The following is a 20,713-nucleotide window of genomic DNA, read 5'->3' on the forward strand; positions in this document are numbered from 1 at the left end:
GATAGAACCTGACACTAGAGGGCGCTCCACACATCACTGATGATAGAACCTGACACTAGAGGGCGCTCCACACACATCACTGATGATAGAACCTGACACTAGAGGGCGCTCCACACATCACTGATGATATAACCTGACACTAGAGGGCGCTCCACACATCACTTATGATAGAACCTGACACTAGAGGGCGCTCCACACATCACTGATGATAGAACCTGACACTAGAGGGCGCTCCACACATCACTGATGATAGAACCTGACACTAGAGGGCGCTCCACACATCACTGATGATATAACCTGACACTAGAGGGCGCTCCACACATCACTGATGATAGAACCTGACACTAGAGGGCGCTCCACACACATCACTGATGATAGAACCTGACACTAGAGGGCGCTCCACACATCACTGATGATAGAACCTGACACTAGAGGGCGCTCCACACACATCACTGATGATAGAACCTGACACTAGAGGGCGCTCCACACATCACTGATGATAGAACCTGACACTAGAGGGCGCTCCACACACATCACTGATGATAGAACCTGACACTAGAGGGCGCTCCACACACATCAGTGATGATAGAACCTGACACTAGAGGGCGCTCCACACATCACTGATGATAGAACCTGACACTAGAGGGCGCTCCACACACATCACTGATGATAGAACCTGACACTAGAGGGCGCTCCACACATCACTGATGATAGAACCTGACACTAGAGGGCGCTCCACACATCACTGATGATATAACCTGACACTAGAGGGCGCTCCACACATCACTGATGATATAACCTGACACTAGAGGGCGCTCCACACACATCACTGATGATATAACCTGACACTAGAGGGCGCTCCACACACATCACTGATGATAGAACCTGACACTAGAGGGCGCTCCACACATCACTGATGATAGAACCTGACACTAGAGGGCGCTCCACACATCACTGATGATAGAACCTGACACTAGAGGGCGCTCCGCACACATCACTGATGATAGAACCTGACACTAGAGGGCGCTCCACACATCACTGATGATATAACCTGACACTAGAGGGCGCTCCACACATCACTGATGATAGAACCTGACACTAGAGGGCGCTCCGCACATCACTGATGATAGAACCTGACACTAGAGGGCGCTCCACACATCACTGATGATAGAACCTGACACTAGAGGGCGCTCCACACATCACTGATGATATAACCTGACACTAGAGGGCGCTCCACACATCACTGATGATAGAACCTGACACTAGAGGGCGCTCCACACATCACTGATGATAGAACCTGACACTAGAGGGCGCTCCACACATCACTGATGATAGAACCTGACACTAGAGGGCGCTCCACACATCACTGAGGATAGAACCTGACACTAGAGGGCGCTCCACACATCACTGATGATATAACCTGACACTAGAGGGCGCTCCACACACATCTCTGATGATAGAACCTGACACTAGAGGGCGCTCCACACATCACTGATGATAGAACCTGACACTAGAGGGCGCTCCACACATCACTGATGATAGAACCTGACACTAGAGGGCGCTCCACACACATCACTGATGATAGAACCTGACACTAGAGGGCGCTCCACACATCACTGATGATAGAACCTGACACTAGAGGGCGCTCCACACATCACTGATGATAGAACCTGACACTAGAGGGCGCTCCACACACATCACTGATGATATAACCTGACACTAGAGGGCGCTCCACACATCACTGAGGATAGAACCTGACACTAGAGGGCGCTCCACACATCACTGATGATATAACCTGACACTAGAGGGCGCTCCACACATCACTGATGATAGAACCTGACACTAGAGGGCGCTCCACACATCACTGATGATAGAACCTGACACTAGAGGGCGCTCCACACATCACTGATGATAGAACCTGACACTAGAGGGCGCTCCACACATCACTGATGATAGAACCTGACACTAGAGGGCGCTCCACACATCACTGATGATAGAACCTGACACTAGAGGGCGCTCCACACATCACTGATGATATAACCTGACACTAGAGGGCGCTCCACACATCACTGATGATAGAACCTGACACTAGAGGGCGCTCCACACATCACTGATGATAGAACCTGACACTAGAGGGCGCTCCACACACATCACTGATGATATAACCTGACACTAGAGGGCGCTCCACACACATCACTGATGATAGAACCTGACACTAGAGGGCGCTCCACACATCACTGATGATAGAACCTGACACTAGAGGGCGCTCCACACATCACTGATGATAGAACCTGACACTAGAGGGCGCTCCACACATCACTGAGGATAGAACCTGACACTAGAGGGCGCTCCACACATCACTGATGATATAACCTGACACTAGAGGGCGCTCCACACACATCTCTGATGATAGAACCTGACACTAGAGGGCGCTCCACACATCACTGATGATAGAACCTGACACTAGAGGGCGCTCCACACATCACTGATGATAGAACCTGACACTAGAGGGCGCTCCACACATCACTGATGATATAACCTGACACTAGAGGGCGCTCCACACACATCACTGATGATAGAACCTGACACTAGAGGGCGCTCCACACATCACTGATGATAGAACCTGACACTAGAGGGCGCTCCACACATCACTGATGATAGAACCTGACACTAGAGGGCGCTCCACACACATCACTGATGATATAACCTGACACTAGAGGGCGCTCCACACATCACTGATGATAGAACCTGACACTAGAGGGCGCTCCACACATCACTGATGATAGAACCTGACACTAGAGGGCGCTCCACACATCACTGATGATATAACCTGACACTAGAGGGCGCTCCACACATCACTGATGATAGAACCTGACACTAGAGGGCGCTCCACACATCACTGATGATAGAACCTGACACTAGAGGGCGCTCCACACATCACTGATGATAGAACCTGACACTAGAGGGCGCTCCACACATCACTGATGATAGAACCTGACACTAGAGGGCGCTCCACACACATCACTGATGATATAACCTGACACTAGAGGGCGCTCCACACACATCACTGAGGATAGAACCTGACACTAGAGGGCGCTCCACACATCACTGATGATAGAATCTGACACTAGAGGGCGCTCCACACATCACTGATGATATAACCTGACACTAGAGGGCGCTCCACACATCACTGATGATAGAACCTGACACTAGAGGGCGCTCCACACATCACTGATGATAGAACCTGACACTAGAGGGCGCTCCACACACATCACTGATGATATAACCTGACACTAGAGGGCGCTCCACACACATCACTGATGATAGAACCTGACACTAGAGGGCGCTCCACACATCACTGATGATATAACCTGACACTAGAGGGCGCTCCACACATCACTGATGATAGAACCTGACACTAGAGGGCGCTCCACACATCACTGGTGATATAACCTGACACTAGAGGGCGCTCCACACATCACTGATGATAGAACCTGACACTAGAGGGCGCTCCACACACATCACTGATGATAGAACCTGACACTAGAGGGCGCTCCACACATCACTGATGATAGAACCTGACACTAGAGGGCGCTCCACACATCACTGATGATAGAACCTGACACTAGAGGGCGCTCCACACATCACTGATGATAGAACCTGACACTAGAGGGCGCTCCGCACACATCACTGATGATATAACCTGACACTAGAGGGCGCTCCGCACATCACTGATGATAGAACCTGACACTAGAGGGCGCTCCACACATCACTGATGATATAACCTGACACTAGAGGGCGCTCCACACATCACTGATGATAGAACCTGACACTAGAGGGTGCTCCACACACATCACTGATGATAGAACCTGACACTAGAGGGCGCTCCACACATCACTGATGATATAACCTGACACTAGAGGGCGCTCCACACATCACTGATGATATAACCTGACACTAGAGGGCGCTCCACACATCACTGATGATAGAACCTGACACTAGAGGGCGCTCCACACATCACTGATGATAGAACCTGACACTAGAGGGCGCTCCACACATCACTGATGATAGAACCTGACACTAGAGGGCGCTCCACACACATCACTGATGATAGAACCTGACACTAGAGGGCGCTCCACACATCACTGATGATAGAACCTGACACTAGAGGGCGCTCCACACACATCACTGATGATAGAACCTGACACTAGAGGGCGCTCCGCACACATCACTGATGATATAACCTGACACTAGAGGGCGCTCCACACACATCACTGATGATAGAACCTGACACTAGAGGGCGCTCCGCACATCACTGATGATAGAACCTGACACTAGAGGGCGCTCCACACATCACTGATGATAGAACCTGACACTAGAGGGCGCTCCGCACATCACTGATGATAGAACCTGACACTAGAGGGCGCTCCACACATCACTGATGATAGAACCTGACACTAGAGGGCGCTCCACACATCACTGATGATAGAACCTGACACTAGAGGGCGCTCCACACATCACTGATGATAGAACCTGACACTAGAGGGCGCTCCACACACATCACTGATGATAGAACCTGACACTAGAGGGCGCTCCGCACATCACTGATGATAGAACCTGACACTAGAGGGCGCTCCACACATCACTGATGATAGAACCTGACACTAGAGGGCGCTCCGCACATCACTGATGATAGAACCTGACACTAGAGGGCGCTCCACACATCACTGATGATAGAACCTGACACTAGAGGGCGCTCCGCACATCACTGATGATAGAACCTGACACTAGAGGGCGCTCCGCACATCACTGATGATAGAACCTGACACTAGAGGGCGCTCCACACATCACTGATGATATAACCTGACACTAGAGGGCGCTCCACACACATCACTGAGGATAGAACCTGACACTAGAGGGCGCTCCACACATCACTGATGATATAACCTGACACTAGAGGGCGCTCCACACATCACTGGTGATATAACCTGACACTAGAGGGCGCTCCACACATCACTGGTGATATAACCTGACACTAGAGGGCGCTCCGCACATCACTGATGATAGAACCTGACACTAGAGGGCGCTCCGCACACATCACTGATGATATAACCTGACACTAGAGGGCGCTCCGCACATCACTGATGATAGAACCTGACACTAGAGGGCGCTCCACACATCACTGATGATAGAACCTGACACTAGAGGGCGCTCCACACATCACTGATGATAGAACCTGACACTAGAGGGCGCTCCACACACATCACTGAGGATAGAACCTGACACTAGAGGGCGCTCCACACATCACTGGTGATAGAACCTGACACTAGAGGGCGCTCCACACATCACTGATGATAGAACCTGACACTAGAGGGCGCTCCACACATCACTGATGATAGAACCTGACACTAGAGGGCGCTCCACACACATCACTGATGATAGAACCTGACACTAGAGGGCGCTCCGCACATCACTGATGATAGAACCTGACACTAGAGGGCGCTCCGCACATCACTGATGATAGAACCTGACACTAGAGGGCGCTCCGCACATCACTGATGATAGAACCTGACACTAGAGGGCGCTCCACACATCACTGATGATAGAACCTGACACTAGAGGGCGCTCCGCACACCACTGATGATAGAACCTGACACTAGAGGGCGCTCCACACATCACTGATGATAGAACCTGACACTAGAGGGCGCTCCACACATCACTGATGATAGAACCTGACACTAGAGGGCGCTCCACACATCACTGATGATAGAACCTGACACTAGAGGGCGCTCCACACATCACTGGTGATATAACCTGACACTAGAGGGCGCTCCACACACATCACTGATGATAGAACCTGACACTAGAGGGCGCTCCACACATCACTGATGATAGAACCTGACACTAGAGGGCGCTCCACACACATCACTGATGATAGAACCTGACACTAGAGGGCGCTCCACACATCACTGATGATAGAACCTGACACTAGAGGGCGCTCCACACATCACTGATGATAGAACCTGACACTAGAGGGCGCTCCACACATCACTGATGATAGAACCTGACACTAGAGGGCGCTCCACACATCACTGATGATAGAACCTGACACTAGAGGGCGCTCCACACATCACTGATGATAGAACCTGACACTAGAGGGCGCTCCACACACATCACTGATGATAGAACCTGACACTAGAGGGCGCTCCACACATCACTGATGATAGAACCTGACACTAGAGGGCGCTCCACACATCACTGATGATAGAACCTGACACTAGAGGGCGCTCCGCACATCACTGATGATAGAACCTGACACTAGAGGGCGCTCCACACATCACTGATGATAGAACCTGACACTAGAGGGCGCTCCACACACATCACTGATGATAGAACCTGACACTAGAGGGCGCTCCACACATCACTGATGATAGAACCTGACACTAGAGGGCGCTCCACACACATCACTGATGATAGAACCTGACACTAGAGGGCGCTCCACACATCACTGATGATAGAACCTGACACTAGAGGGCGCTCCACACATCACTGATGATAGAACCTGACACTAGAGGGCGCTCCACACATCACTGATGATAGAACCTGACACTAGAGGGCGCTCCACACATCATTGATGATAGAACCTGACACTAGAGGGCGCTCCACACATCACTGATGATAGAATCTGACACTAGAGGGCGCTCCGCACATCACTGATGATAGAACCTGACACTAGAGGGCGCTCCGCACATCACTGATGATAGAACCTGACACTAGAGGGCGCTCCACACATCACTGATGATAGAACCTGACACTAGAGGGCGCTCCACACACATCACTGATGATATAACCTGACACTAGAGGGCGCTCCACACATCACTGATGATAGAACCTGACACTAGAGGGCGCTCCGCACATCACTGATGATAGAACCTGACACTAGAGGGCGCTCCGCACATCACTGATGATAGAATCTGACACTAGAGGGCGCTCCGCACATCACTGAGGATAGAACCTGACACTAGAGGGCGCTCCACACATCACTGATGATATAACCTGACACTAGAGGGCGCTCCACACACATCACTGATGATAGAACCTGACACTAGAGGGCGCTCCACACATCACTGATGATATAACCTGACACTAGAGGGCGCTCCACACATCACTGATGATAGAACCTGACACTAGAGGGCGCTCCACACATCACTGATGATAGAACCTGACACTAGAGGGCGCTCCACACACATCACTGATGATAGAACCTGACACTAGAGGGCGCTCCACACATCACTGATGATAGAACCTGACACTAGAGGGCGCTCCACACATCACTGATGATAGAACCTGACACTAGAGGGCGCTCCACACATCACTGATGATAGAACCTGACACTAGAGGGCGCTCCACACATCACTGATGATATAACCTGACACTAGAGGGCGCTCCACACATCACTGATGATATAACCTGACACTAGAGGGCGCTCCACACATCACTGATGATAGAACCTGACACTAGAGGGCGCTCCACACGTCACTGATGATAGAACCTGACACTAGAGGGCGCTCCACACACATCACTGATGATAGAACCTGACACTAGAGGGCGCTCCACACGTGGATTAATCATGTGACCAGTGGATTAGTTCCGGTGTCACCTGAGGTCGCTGCTGTCGGTCTGCGCACAATGTCCGGATCCCGTTTCTCCGCCCGCTCCGCACTGCACGCCGCACCATGGAGAGCGCCATCTTACTGACGGAGCAGGAGCTAGGTCCCGCCCATAAGTCATGTGACCAATCAGAAGGTCACATGATCTGGAGGCGCCGCTGTAAGTTGCTGTCATAGGAGCAGAGGAGCAGAGCGGGGACGGCGGGCGGTGTCTGGTCCCGGGGGTGTAGTGCTCGGGGGTGTCTGGTCCCGGGGGTGTAGTGCTCGGGGGTGTCTGGTCCCGGGGGGTGTAGTGCTCGGGGGTGTCTGGTCCCGGGGGGGTGTAGTGCTCGGGGGTGTCTGGTCCCGGGGGGGTGTAGTGCTCGGGGGTGTCTGGTCCCGGGGGGTGTAGTGCTCGGGGGTGTCTGGTCCCGGGGGTGTAGTGCTCGGGGGTGTCTGGTCCCGGGGGGTGTAGTGCTCGGGGGTGTCTGGTCCCGGGGGGGTGTAGTGCTCGGGGGTGTCTGGTCCCGGGGGGGTGTAGTGCTCGGGGGTGTCTGGTCCCGGGGGGTGTAGTGCTCGGGGGTGTCTGGTCCCGGGGGGGGTCTGGTCCCGGGGGGTGTAGTGCTCGGGGGTGTCTGGTCCCGGGGGGTGTAGTGCTCGGGGGTGTCTGGTCCCGGGGGGTGTAGTGCTCGGGGGTGTCTGGTCCCGGGGGGGTGTAGTGCTCGGGAGTGTCTGGTCCCGGGGGGGTGTAGTGCTCGGGGGTGTCTGGTCCCGGGGGGTGTAGTGCTCGGGGGTGTCTGGTCCCGGGGGGTGTAGTGCTCGGGGGTGTCTGGTCCCGGGGGGGTGTAGTGCTCGGGGGTGTCTGGTCCCGGGGGGTGTAGTGCTCGGGGGTGTCTGGTCCCGGGGGGGTGTAGTGCTCGGGGGTGTCTGGTCCCGGGGGGGTGTAGTGCTCGGGGGTGTCTGGTCCCGGGGGGGTGTAGTCCTCGGGGGTGTCTGGTCCCGGGGGGGGTCTGGTCCCGGGGGGTGTAGTGCTCGGGGGTGTCTGGTCCCGGGGGGTGTAGTGCTCGGGGGTGTCTGGTCCCGGGGGGTGTAGTGCTCGGGGGTGTCTGGTCCCGGGGGGGTGTAGTGCTCGGGAGTGTCTGGTCCCGGGGGGGTGTAGTGCTCGGGGGTGTCTGGTCCCGGGGGGTGTAGTGCTCGGGGGTGTCTGGTCCCGGGGGGTGTAGTGCTCGGGGGTGTCTGGTCCCGGGGGGGTGTAGTGCTCGGGGGTGTCTGGTCCCGGGGGGTGTAGTGCTCGGGGGTGTCTGGTCCCGGGGGGTGTAGTGCTCGGGGGTGTCTGGTCCCGGGGGTGTAGTGCTCGGGGGTGTCTGGTCCCGGGGGGGTGTAGTCCTCGGGGGTGTCTGGTCCCGGGGGGGGTCTGGTCCCGGGGGGTGTAGTCCTCGGGGGTGTCTGGTCCCGGGGGGTGTAGTGCTCGGGGGTGTCTGGTCCCGGGGGGTGTAGTCCTCGGGGGTGTCTGGTCTCGGGGGGGGTGTAGTGCTCGGGGGTGTCTGGTCTCGGGGGGGTGTAGTGCTCGGGGGTGTCTGGTCCCGGGGGTGTAGTGCTCGGGGGTGTCTGGTCCCGGGGGGGTGTAGTCCTCGGGGGTGTCTGGTCCCGGGGGGGGGTCTGGTCCCGGGGGGTGTAGTCCTCGGGGGTGTCTGGTCCCGGGGGGGTGTAGTGCTCGGGGGTGTCTGGTCCCGGGGGGGTGTAGTCCTCGGGGGTGTAGTGCTCGGGGGTGTCTGGTCCCGGGGGGTGTAGTGCTCGGGGGTGTCTGGTCCCGGGGGGTGTAGTGCTCGGGGGTGTCTGGTCCCGGGGGGTGTAGTGCTCGGGGGTGTCTGGTCCCGGGGGGTGTAGTGCTCGGGGGTGTCTGGTCCCGGGGGGGTGTAGTCCTCGGGGGTGTCTGGTCCCGGGGGTGTAGTGCTCGGGGGTGTCTGGTCCCGGGGGGGTGTAGTGCTCGGGGGTGTAGTGCTCGGGAGTGTCTGGTCCCGGGGGGGTGTAGTGCTCGGGGGTGTCTGGTCCCGGGGGAGTGTAGTGCTCGGGGGTGTCTGGTCCCGGGGGGTGTAGTGCTCGGGGGTGTCTGGTCCCGGGGGGGTGTAGTGCTCGGAGGTGTAGTGCTCGGGGGTGTGTGGTCCCGGGGGGGTGTAGTGCTCGGGGGTGTAGTGCTCGGGGGTGTCTGGTCCCGGGGGGGGGGTGTAGTGCTCGGGGGTGTCTGGTCCCGGGGGGTGTAGTGCTCGGAGGTGTCTGGTCCCGGGGGGTGTAGTGCTCGGGGGTGTCTGGTCCCGGGGGGGGTGTAGTGCTCGGGGGTGTCTGGTCCCGGGGGGTGTAGTGCTCGGGGGTGTCTGGTCCCGGGGGGGGGTGTAGTGCTCGGGGGTGTCTGGTCCCGGGGGGTGTAGTGCGCGGAGGTGTCTGGTCCCGGGGGTGTAGTGCTCGGGAGTGTCTGGGCCTGGGGGGTGTAGTGCTCGGGGGTGTAGTGCTCGGGGGTGTGTGGTCCCGGGGGGGTGTAGTGCTCGGGGGTGTCTGGTACCGGGGGGGTGTAGTGCTCGGGGGTGTCTGGTCCCGGGGGGTGTAGTGCTCGGGGGTGTCTGGTCCCGGGGGGTGTAGTGCTCGGGGGTGTCTGGTCCCGGGGGGTGTAGTGCTCGGGGGTGTCTGGTCCCGGGGGGGTGTAGTGCTCGGGGGTGTCTGGTCCCGGGGGGTGTAGTGCTCGGAGGTGTCTGGTCCCGGGGGGTGTAGTGCTCGGGAGTGTCTGGGCCTGGGGGGTGTAGTGCTCGGGGGTGTCTGGGCCTGGGGGGTGTAGTGCTCGGGGGTGTCTGGGCCCGGGGGGGTGTAGTGCTCGGGGGTGTCTGGTCCCGGGGGGTGTAGTGCTCGGGAGTGTCTGGGCCCGGGGGGTGTAGTGCTCGGGGGTGTCTGGGCCCGGGGGGTGTAGTGCTCGGGGGTGTCTGGTCCCGGGGGGGTGTAGTGCTCGGGGGTGTCTGGGCCCGGGGGGTGTAGTGCTCGGAGGTGTCTGGTCCCGGGGGTGTAGTGCTCGGGAGTGTCTGGTCCCGGGGGGGTGTAGTGCTCGGGGGTGTAGTGCTCGGGAGTGTCTGGTCCTGGGGGGTGTAGTGCTCGGGGGGGTGTCTGGTCCCGATGCTGGCGGTGCTCGGAGGTGTCTGGTCCCGGGGGGGAAGTGCTCGGAGGTGCTGGGGTCGGTAATGATATAAACCGCTGGTGTCGCCGTCTACAGTTCTGTGATCCGTGACCTCTACATCACGCAGCGGCGGGTGGGGGAGAATAATCTCTATATAAAGACCAGCACTGATGTCACATGGAGAGGCGGCTGCTGCAGAACATCTAGAGATCACAGCACAGTTATAGATAATGACTTACCACTGACGTTCTTTCTGATGGAGTCGTCATGGTTCCCGTATTTTCCATCTGGCCCAGACCGACATGACGACTTCTTCCAGCAACGATTTGCAGAGATTACAGCACAGACACATCTGACCTCTGTGCCCCCCACATAGATTATAATGTACTCACAGCCCCCTATATACAGTGGGTACGGGAAGTATTCACACCCCGTTACATTTCTCACTCTTTGCAAATTTATTAAAGAAAACCTGAAATATCACATGATTATAAGTATTCAGCCCCTTTGCTCAGACTCTCATATGTAAGTCCCATGCTGTCCATTTCCTTGTGATCCTCCTTGAGATGGTTCTGCTCCTTCACTGGAGTCCAGCTGTGTGTAGTTAACCTGATAGGACTTGTTTTGGAAAGGTGCACACCTGTCTATATAAGACCTCACCGCTCACAGTGCATGTCAGACCAAATGAGAATCATGAGGCCAAAGGAACCGGCCGAGGAGCTCAGAGACAGAATTGTGGCAAGGCACAGATCTGGCCAAGGTTACAACAGAATTTCTGCAGTACTCAAGGTTCCTAAGAGCACAGCGGCCTCCATAATCCTTAATGGAAGAAGTTTGGGACCTCCAGAAGTCTTCCTAGACCCGGCCGTCCAGCAAAACAGCAATCGTGGGAGAAGAGCCTTGGTGAGAGGTAAAGAAGAACCCCAAGATCACTGTGGCTGAGCTTCAGAGATGCAGTAGGGAGATGGGAGAAAGCTCCACAAAGTCACCCATCACTGCAGCCTCCACCAGTCGGGCCCTTATGGCAGAGTGGCCCAATGGAAGCCTCTCCTCAGTGCAAGATATATGAAAGCCGCATAGAGTTTGCTAAAAAACACATGAAGGATTCCCAGACTATGAGAAATAAGATTCTCTGGTCTGATGAGATGAAGATAGACCTTTTTGGTGATAATTCTAAGCGTTATGTGTGGAGAAAACCAGGCACTGCCCATCACCTGTCCAATACAATCCCCACAGTGAAACATGTTGGAGGCAGCATCATACTATGGGATGTTTTTCAGCTGCAGGGACAGGACGACTGGTTGTCATTGAAGGAAACATGAATGCGGCCAAGTACAGAGATATCCTGGATGAAAACCTCTTCCTGAGGCTCTGTACCTCAGACTTGGCCGAAAGTTCACCTTCCAACAAGACAATGACCCTAAACACAACTAAAATAACAAAGGAGCGGCTTCAGACCAACTCTGTGACCATTCCTGACCGACCCAGCCAGAGCCCTGACCTAAACCCAATGGAGCATCTCTGGAGAGACCTGAAAATGGCGTCCACCAACGTTCACCATCCAACCTGACGGAACTGGAGAGGATCTGCAAGAAGAATGGCTGAGGATCCCCAAATCCAGGGGTGAAAAACTTGTTCCATCATTCCCAAGAAGACTCATGGCTGCACTAGCTCAAAAGGGGCTTCTACCCAATACTGAGCAGAGGGGCTGAAGACTTATGGCCATGGGAGATTACTTTTTATTACATTTGCAAAAATTACTACATTTCTGTCCATAACACTTTTTTCCAATCTTCCTCTGTCCAATGTCTGTGTTCTTTTGCCCATATTAATCTTTTCCTTTTATTAGCCAGTCTCAGATATGGCTTTTTCTTTGCCGCTCTGCCCTGAAGCCCAGCATCCCGGAGTCGCCTCTTCACTATTGACACTGGCGTTTTGCGTGTACTATTTAATGAAGCTGCCAGTTGAGGACCTGTGAGGCGTCGATTTCTCACTACAGACTCTGAAGACACGAGGAACAGCAGCTGTTAGCTACTCCATGCCGTGATGACTTCAGACTTCACACAGACAGATGACTTTTACCATTCTACCTTTTAAAGATGAGTAACAGGAGAAGCGCTGATATCTACACATGGACACTCTGTTTGTAATTGTTTCATCTACCTTTTATGTTTTTGCTGCGATGGTGGATAACTCAATAAACCACTATACTTTCGTCAGAATATCATGACATTTTTCTTTTAAGAATAACGCACCTGGTTAAGTCTTGATTAGATATTTTTGCGCAATAACGATTTTTAACAGACTCTAATATACTTGTCTTGTTGCTCAGTTGTGCAGCGCGGCCTCCCACTGCTCTTTCTACTCTGGTTAGAGCCTGTTTGTGCTCTCCTCTGAAGGGAGTAGGACACGCCGTTGTAGGAAATCTTCAGTTTCTTGGCAATTTCTCGCATGTTATAGCCTTTGTAATATCATGGAATCCCCTTTGTAATATCACACGTGTAATGCAGACACTCTTGTATACTATCACACGTGTAATACAGACACTCCCATATAATGTCACACGTGTAATACAGACACTCCCGTATAATATCACACATATAATGCAGACACTCCCATATAATGTGACACGTGTAATACAGACACTCCCGTATAATATCACACATATAATGCAGACACTCCCATATAATGTCACACGTGTAATACAGACACTCCCATATATTACACATATAATGCAGACACTCCCATATAATATGACACGTGTAATACAGACACTCCCATATAATTTCACACGTGTAATACAGACACTCCCATATAATATCACACATATAATGCAGACACTCCCATATAATATGACACGTGTAATACAGGCACTCCCATGTAATATCACACATGTAATAGACACTCCCATATAATATCACACGTGTAATACAGACACTCATATATTATCACATGTGTAATGCAGACATTCCCATGTAATATCACACATGTAATACAGGCACTCCCATGTTATATCACACATGTACTACAGACACTCCCCAGTAGAATGTTAGTCCGCAAGGACAGGGTCCTCTCCCCTCTGTACCAGTCTGTCATTGTAAATTTGTTTACTGTAAATGATATCTATAACCCTGTATATAACCCCTTCTCATGTACAGCACCATGGAAATAATGGTGCTATATAAATAAATAATATCACACGTGTAATACAGACACTCCCGTGTAATATCACAAATTTAATGAATACACTCTTGTGTAATATCACGTGTAATACAGACACTCCCATGTAATATCACACGTGTAATACAGACACTCCCGTATAATATCAAACATAATACAGACAGACACTCCCCAGTGTAATATCACATGTGTAATACAGACACTCCCGTATAATATCAAACATAATACAGACAGACACTCCCCAGTGTAATATCACATGTGTAATACAGACACTCCCCAGTGTAATATCAATGTGTAATAGACAGTCCCCTCATGTAATATCACACGTAATACAGACACTCCCCTCGTGTAATATCACACATGTAATACAGACATTCCCAGTGTAATATCACACGTGTAATACAGAAACTCCCCATATGTATTATCACATGTGTAATATAGACACTCCCCTCATGTAATATCACACATGTAATAGACATTCCCAGTGTAATATCACACATGTAATACAGAAACTCCCCATATGTATTATCACGTGTAATATAGACACTCCCCTCGTGTAATATCACACATGTAATACAGACACTCCTGTGTAATATCACAAGTGTAATACAGACACTCCCCTCGTGTAATATCACAAGTGTAATACAGACACTCCGCTATGTAATATCACACATGTAATACAGACACTGCTGTGTAATATCACACATGTAATACAGACATTCCCAGTGTAATATCACACATGTAATACATTCCCAGTGTAATATCACACATGTAATACAGACACTCCTGTGTAATATCACAAGTGTAATACAGACACCCTCATCGTGTAATATCACACGTGTAATACAGACACTCCTGTGTAATATCACAAGTGTAATACAGACACTCCCCTCGTGTAATATCACATGTGTAATACAGACACTCCTGTGTAATATCACACGTGTAATACAGACACTCCTGTGTAATATCACACGTGTAATACAGACACTCCCATCGTGTAATATCACAGGTGTAATACAGACACTCCCGTATAATATCACAGGTGTAATACAGACACCCCCATCGTGTAATATCACACGTGTGATTCTCATGGTCCAGTACAAGTGTCTTTGGCTTCTGTGATCTTGTGCTGGTTTTTGCGCTGCTGCGGTTTTGGTGCTGTTTCCTCGTCTCCAGGTCGCAGTCGGTCGTTTCAGGTCGTGGCTGTGACCTCATGGTTATTCCGCCCCGTTGTGCTGCAGACGTCCCCGCACTGCGTCATTGTGACCGGCCTAATCCTGGTAACAGATTCCACATGTGCCAGAGGGCGGTCACCGACGCTGGCAGCGCCCGGCGCGTCACCCGACCCATCACATTATAATTACCGCATTATTACAGCCTGCGGCACCGTGTGTACCGGGACCCGGGGGAACCGGCGGAGGCTGCAAGTGATTACACGGGTCAGCGAGGCCCCGAGCACAGCGTACCACCCCCGCACCAATCCCGGACCCCCACATGTCAGCACCACGGAGCTGAGACAGTATCACACAGGAGAGGATTAGATACACGGCTCAGCAGTCAGTATCACACAGGATTGGATCAGATACACGGCTCAGCAGTCAGTATCACACAGGATAGGATTAGATACACAGCTCAGCAGTCAGTATCACACAGGATAGGATTAGATACACGGCTCAGCAGACAGTATCACACAGGAGAGGATTAGATACACGGCTCAGCAGTCAGTATCACACAGGATAGGATTAGATACACGGCTCAGCAGACAGTATCACACAGGATAGGATTAGATACACAGCTCAGCAGTCAGTATCACACAGGAGAGGATTAGATACACGGCTCAGCAGTCAGTATCACACAGGATAGGATTAGATACACGGCTCAGCAGACAGTATCACACAGGATAGGATTAGATACACGGTTCAGCAGTCAGTATCACACAGGAGAGGATTAGATACACGGCTCAGCAGTCAGTATCACACAGGAGAGGATTAGATACACGGCTCAGCAGACAGTATCACACAGGATAGGATTAGATACACAGCTCAGCAGTCAGTATCACACAGGAGAGGATTAGATACACGGCTCAGCAGACAGTATCACACAGGATAGGATTAGATACACGGCTCAGCAGACAGTATCACACAGGAGAGGATTAGATACACGGCTCAGCAGTCAGTATCACACAGGAGAGGATTAGATACACGGCTCAGCAGACAGTATCACACAGGAGAGGATTAGATACACGGCTCAGCAGTCAGTATCACACAGGATAGGATTAGATACACGGCTCAGCAGTCAGTATCACACAGGATTGGATTAGATACACGGCTCAGCAGTCAGTATCACACAGGAGAGGATTAGATACACGGCTCAGCAGACAGTATCACACAGGAGAGGATTAGATACACGGCTCAGCAGTCAGTATCACACAGGATAGGACTAGATACACGGCTCAGCAGACAGTATCACAGGAGAGGATTAGATACACGGCTCAGCAGTCAGTATCACACAGGATAGGATTAGATACACGGCTCAGCAGTCAGTATCACACAGGATAGGATTAGATACACAGCTCAGCAGTTAGTATCACACAGGAGAGGATTAGATACACGGCTCAGCAGTCAGTATCACACAGGAGAGGATTAGATACACGGTTCAGACAGTATAACAGGATAGGATTAGATACACAGCTCAGCAGACAGTATCACACAGGATAGGATTAGATACACGGCTCAGCAGTCAGTATCACACAGGATAGGATTAGATACACGGCTCAGCAGACAGTATCACACAGGATAGGATTAGATACACGGCTCAGCAGTCAGTATCACACAGGAGAGGATTAGATACACGGCTCAGCAGTCAGTATCACACAGGAGAGGATTAGATACACGGTTCAGACAGTATAACAGGATAGGATTAGATACACGGCTCAGCAGACAGTATCACACAGGATAGGATTAGATACACAGCTCAGCAGTCAGTATCACACAGGATAGGATTAGATACACGGCTCAGCAGTTAGTATCACACTGGAGAGGATTAGATACACGGCTCAGCAGTCAGTATCACACAGGAGAGGATTAGATACACGGCTCAGCAGTCAGTATCACACAGGATAGGAATAGATACACAGCTCAGCACACAGTATCACACAGGAGAGGATTAGATACACGGCTCAGCAGTCAGTATCACACAGGATAGGATTAGATACACGGCTCAGCAGTGAGTATCACACAGCATGGATTAGATACACGGCTCAGCAGACAGTATCACACAGCATGGATTAGATACACGGCTCAGCAGACAGCAGCTCAGGGGTCCGGGATATGGCTGTATCAGTTATCAGGGGTGCAGTGAGTGCAGAGCGGCCTGATGGTTCGGGGAACCCTCTCCTGGTAGCTGGGGTTTGGTCCTGGCTGTAGTTCTGGCCTCTGGGAGAGCTGGGTGACGTGTTTGTCCATCGATAGTTCTGACATTACTGCACTGATCAGACCCTGCAGAGGGAATGTGGTGTGTCAGCTCCTGGGGGGCTGCTGAGCTCTGTAGTGCTCTGTGTAAGAGCGGCCAGGAGGAGCAGGAGAGGGCTGTGACCTGAGTATTACACGTCCTCAGTGGCGTTCAGAGACACGAGCTTGAAGTCGGTTTCTTAGGGTGTGTGTCCACGGGCCGGATTACATCCAGATTAGCTGCGTGCAACCCGCAGCGTGCAACCCGCAGCGTCCAGATGTTACAGCATAGTGGAGGGGATTTTAGGAAATCCCGTCTCCACTATGCGTGCGACCATGCATCCGGCGACCCTGCGTTTCCGTACGTGCGGCGCTTCTTTTTAGAACGCAGCATGTCTGTTTACCTTACGCTCCGTCGCCACAAGGTAAATAACTGGGTCCTATGTATGGGGTGCGGAGATTCCATATGTGTGCAATGAAAACATCCGGAATCACCGTGCGTATAGAAGGGGGCGGCGCTTTGCACAGAGCGGGTTTTCCGCTCCATCCAAAGCGCCAACAATCTGGACTGTGGACACGCAGCCTTATTTTGCTTTTTTCTGTTTTTACAGATTTCACAACAAAAGAAAAAAATGACAAAAAAGTCAGCAGCAGCGAGCACCTGGTGTGAATATACTACAGCAAAGAATCTGGTGTGAATATACTACAGCAAAGAATCTGGTGTGAATATACTACAGCAAGGAGTCTGGTGTGAATATACTACAGCAAGGAGTCTGGTGTGAATATACTACAGCAAAGAGTCTGGTGTGAATATACTACAGCAAGGAGTCTGGTGTGAATATACTACAGCAAAGAGTCTGGTGTGAATATACTACAGCAAGGAGTCTGGTGTGAATATACTACAGCAAAGAGTCTGGTGTGAATATACTACAGCAAGGAGTCTGGTGTGAATATACTACAGCAAAGAATCTGGTGTGAATATACTACAGCAAAGAATCTGGTGTGAATATACTACAGCAAAGAGTCTGGTGTGAATATACTACAGCAAGGAGTCTGGTGTGAATATACTACAGCAAGGAGTCTGGTGTGAATATACTACAGCAAAGAGTCTGGTGTGAATATACTACAGCAAGGAGTCTGGTGTGAATATACTACAGCAAAGAATCTGGTGTGAATATACTACAGCAAAGAATCTGGTGTGAATATACTACAGCAAGGAGTCTGGTGTGAATATACTACAGCAAAGAGTCTGGTGTGAATATACTGCAGTGAGGAGTCTGTTGTGAATATACTACAGCAAAGAGTCTGGTGTGAATATACTGCAGTGAAGAGTCTGGTGTGAATATACTACAGCAAGGAGTCTGGTGTGAATATACTACAGCAAAGAGTCTAGTGTGAATATACTGCAGTGAAGAGTCTGGTGTGAATATACTACAGCAAAGAGTCTGGTGTGAATATACTACAGCAAGGAGTCTGGTGTGAATATACTACAGTGAGGAGTCTGGTGTGAATAAATAACAACAAAGAGTCTGGTGTGAATATACTACAGCAAGGAGTCTGATGTGAATATACTACAGCAAGGAGTCTGGTGTGAATATACTACAGCAAGGAGTCTGGTGTGAATATACTACAGCAAAGAGTCTGGTGTGAATATACTAAAGCAAGGAGTCTGGTGTGAATATACTACAGCAAAGAGTCTGGTGTGAATATACTACAGCAAAGAGTCTGGTGTGAATATACTACAGCAAAGAGTCTGGTGTGAATATACTACAGCAAAGAGTCTGGTGTGAATATACTACAGCAAAGAGTCTGGTGTGAATATACTACAGCAAAGAGTCTGGTGTGAATATATCGCAGCGAGGAGTCTGGTGTGAATATACTACAGCAAAGAGCCTGGTGTGAATATACTGCAGGGAGGAGCCTGGTGTGAATATACTACAGCAAAGAGCCTGGTGTGAATATACTGCAGGGAGGAGCCTGGTGTGAATATACTACAGCAAAGAGCCTGGTGTGAATATACTGCAGCGAGGAGAATGGTGTGAATATACTGCAGCGAGGAGACTGGTGTGAATATACTGCAGCAAGGAGTCTGGTGTGAATATACTGCAGTGAGGAGTCTGGTGTGAATATACTGCAGTGAGGAGTCTGGTGTGAATATACTGCAGTAAGGAGTCTGGTGTGAATATACTGCCGTGAGGAGTCTGGTGTGAATATACTGCAGTACATTCATACCAGGCTCCTTGACTCCTCGCTGCAGGATATTCACACCAGGCTCCTCCCTGCAGTATATTCACACCAGGCTTCTGGCTGCAGTATATTCACACCAGGCTCCTCGCTGCAGTATATTCACACCAGACTCCTCGCTGCAATATATTCACACCAGACTCCTCGCTGCAGTATAGTCACACCAGACTCCTCCCTGCGGTATATTCACACCAGGCTCCTCACTGCAGTATATTCACACCAGGCTTCTGGCTGCAGTATATTCACACCAGACTCCTCCCTGCAGTATATTCACACCAGACTCCTCGCTGCACTATATTCACACCAGACTCCTCGCTGCAGTATAGTCACACCAGACTCCTCCCTGCGGTATATTCACACCAGACTCCTCGCTGCAGTATAGTCACACCAGACTCCTCCCTGCGGTATATTCACACCAGACTCCTCACTGCGGTATATTCACACCAGGCTCCTCGCTGCGGTATATTCACACCAGACTCCTCCCTGCAGTATATTCACACCAGACTCCTCGCTGTGGTATATTCACACCAGGCTCCTCCCTGCAGTATATTCACACCAGGCTCCTCCCTGCAGTATATTCACACCAGACTCCTCCCTGCAGTATATTCACACCAGACTCCTCCCTGCAATATATTCACACCAGACTCCTCCCTGCAGTATATTCACACCAGGCTCCTCCCTGCAGTATATTCACACCAGACTCCTCCCTGCGGTATATTAACACCAGACTCCTCCCTGCGGTATATTCACACCAGACTCCTCGCTGCGGTATATTCACACCAGGCTCCTCCCTGCGGTATATTCACACCAGGCTCCTCTCTGCGGTATATTCACACCAGGCTCCTCTCTGCAGTATATTCACACCAGGCTCCTCCTTGCGGTATATTCACACCAGGCTCCTCCCTGCGGTATATTCACACCAGGCTCCTCCCTGCAGTATATTCACACCAGGCTTCTCTCTGCAGTATATTCACACCAGACTCCTCGCTGCGGTATATTCACACCAGGCTCCTCCCTGTGGTATATTCACACCA

At 51.7% G+C, this 20,713-nt stretch overlaps 3 protein-coding genes across 3 annotated transcripts in view; 1 reads left to right on the top strand and 2 right to left on the bottom strand.

Annotated features, from left to right (window-relative positions):
* WARS2 (tryptophanyl tRNA synthetase 2, mitochondrial) overlaps window positions 1–7,814 on the bottom strand; it is a 33,255-nt gene extending 25,441 nt beyond the window's left edge. The window contains exon 1 of the mRNA XM_069760454.1: window positions 7,661–7,814. Coding sequence (XP_069616555.1) covers window positions 7,661–7,750 — 90 coding nt within the window. The 5' untranslated portion in view covers window positions 7,751–7,814. The remainder of the gene's footprint in view (window positions 1–7,660) is intronic.
* HAO2 (hydroxyacid oxidase 2) overlaps window positions 7,705–20,713 on the top strand; it is a 61,005-nt gene continuing 47,996 nt past the window's right edge. Inside the window, exon 1 of the mRNA XM_069760456.1 lies at window positions 7,705–7,830. The gene's annotated coding sequence lies outside the window, so the exon portion shown is untranslated. The remainder of the gene's footprint in view (window positions 7,831–20,713) is intronic.
* LOC138671510 (uncharacterized) lies at window positions 7,842–15,201 on the bottom strand. The gene is made up of 2 exons (XM_069759685.1): window positions 14,907–15,201; window positions 7,842–10,858 (listed from the first exon to the last, which is right to left on the bottom strand). Exons 1-2 carry the CDS (start codon window positions 15,199–15,201, stop codon window positions 7,842–7,844), a joined length of 3,312 nt encoding a protein of 1,103 aa, XP_069615786.1.

The sequence above is a fragment of the Ranitomeya imitator genome, chromosome 3 (genome assembly GCF_032444005.1).
Source record: "Ranitomeya imitator isolate aRanImi1 chromosome 3, aRanImi1.pri, whole genome shotgun sequence".
NCBI classification, from domain to species: Eukaryota; Metazoa; Chordata; class Amphibia; order Anura; family Dendrobatidae; genus Ranitomeya; species Ranitomeya imitator.

What these genes read in the sequence shown, in the direction of transcription:
- LOC138671510 (XM_069759685.1), bottom strand. Translation starts at nt 15,201, where the DNA reads ATGAGGTCACAGCCACGACCTGAAACGACCGACTGCGACCTGGAGACG. An exon ending in GTGTGATATTACACAGGAGT is followed by an intron (nt 10,859 to 14,906) that starts GTCTGTATTACA and finishes TACCGACCCCAG; the next exon opens with CACCTCCGAGCACTTCCCCC.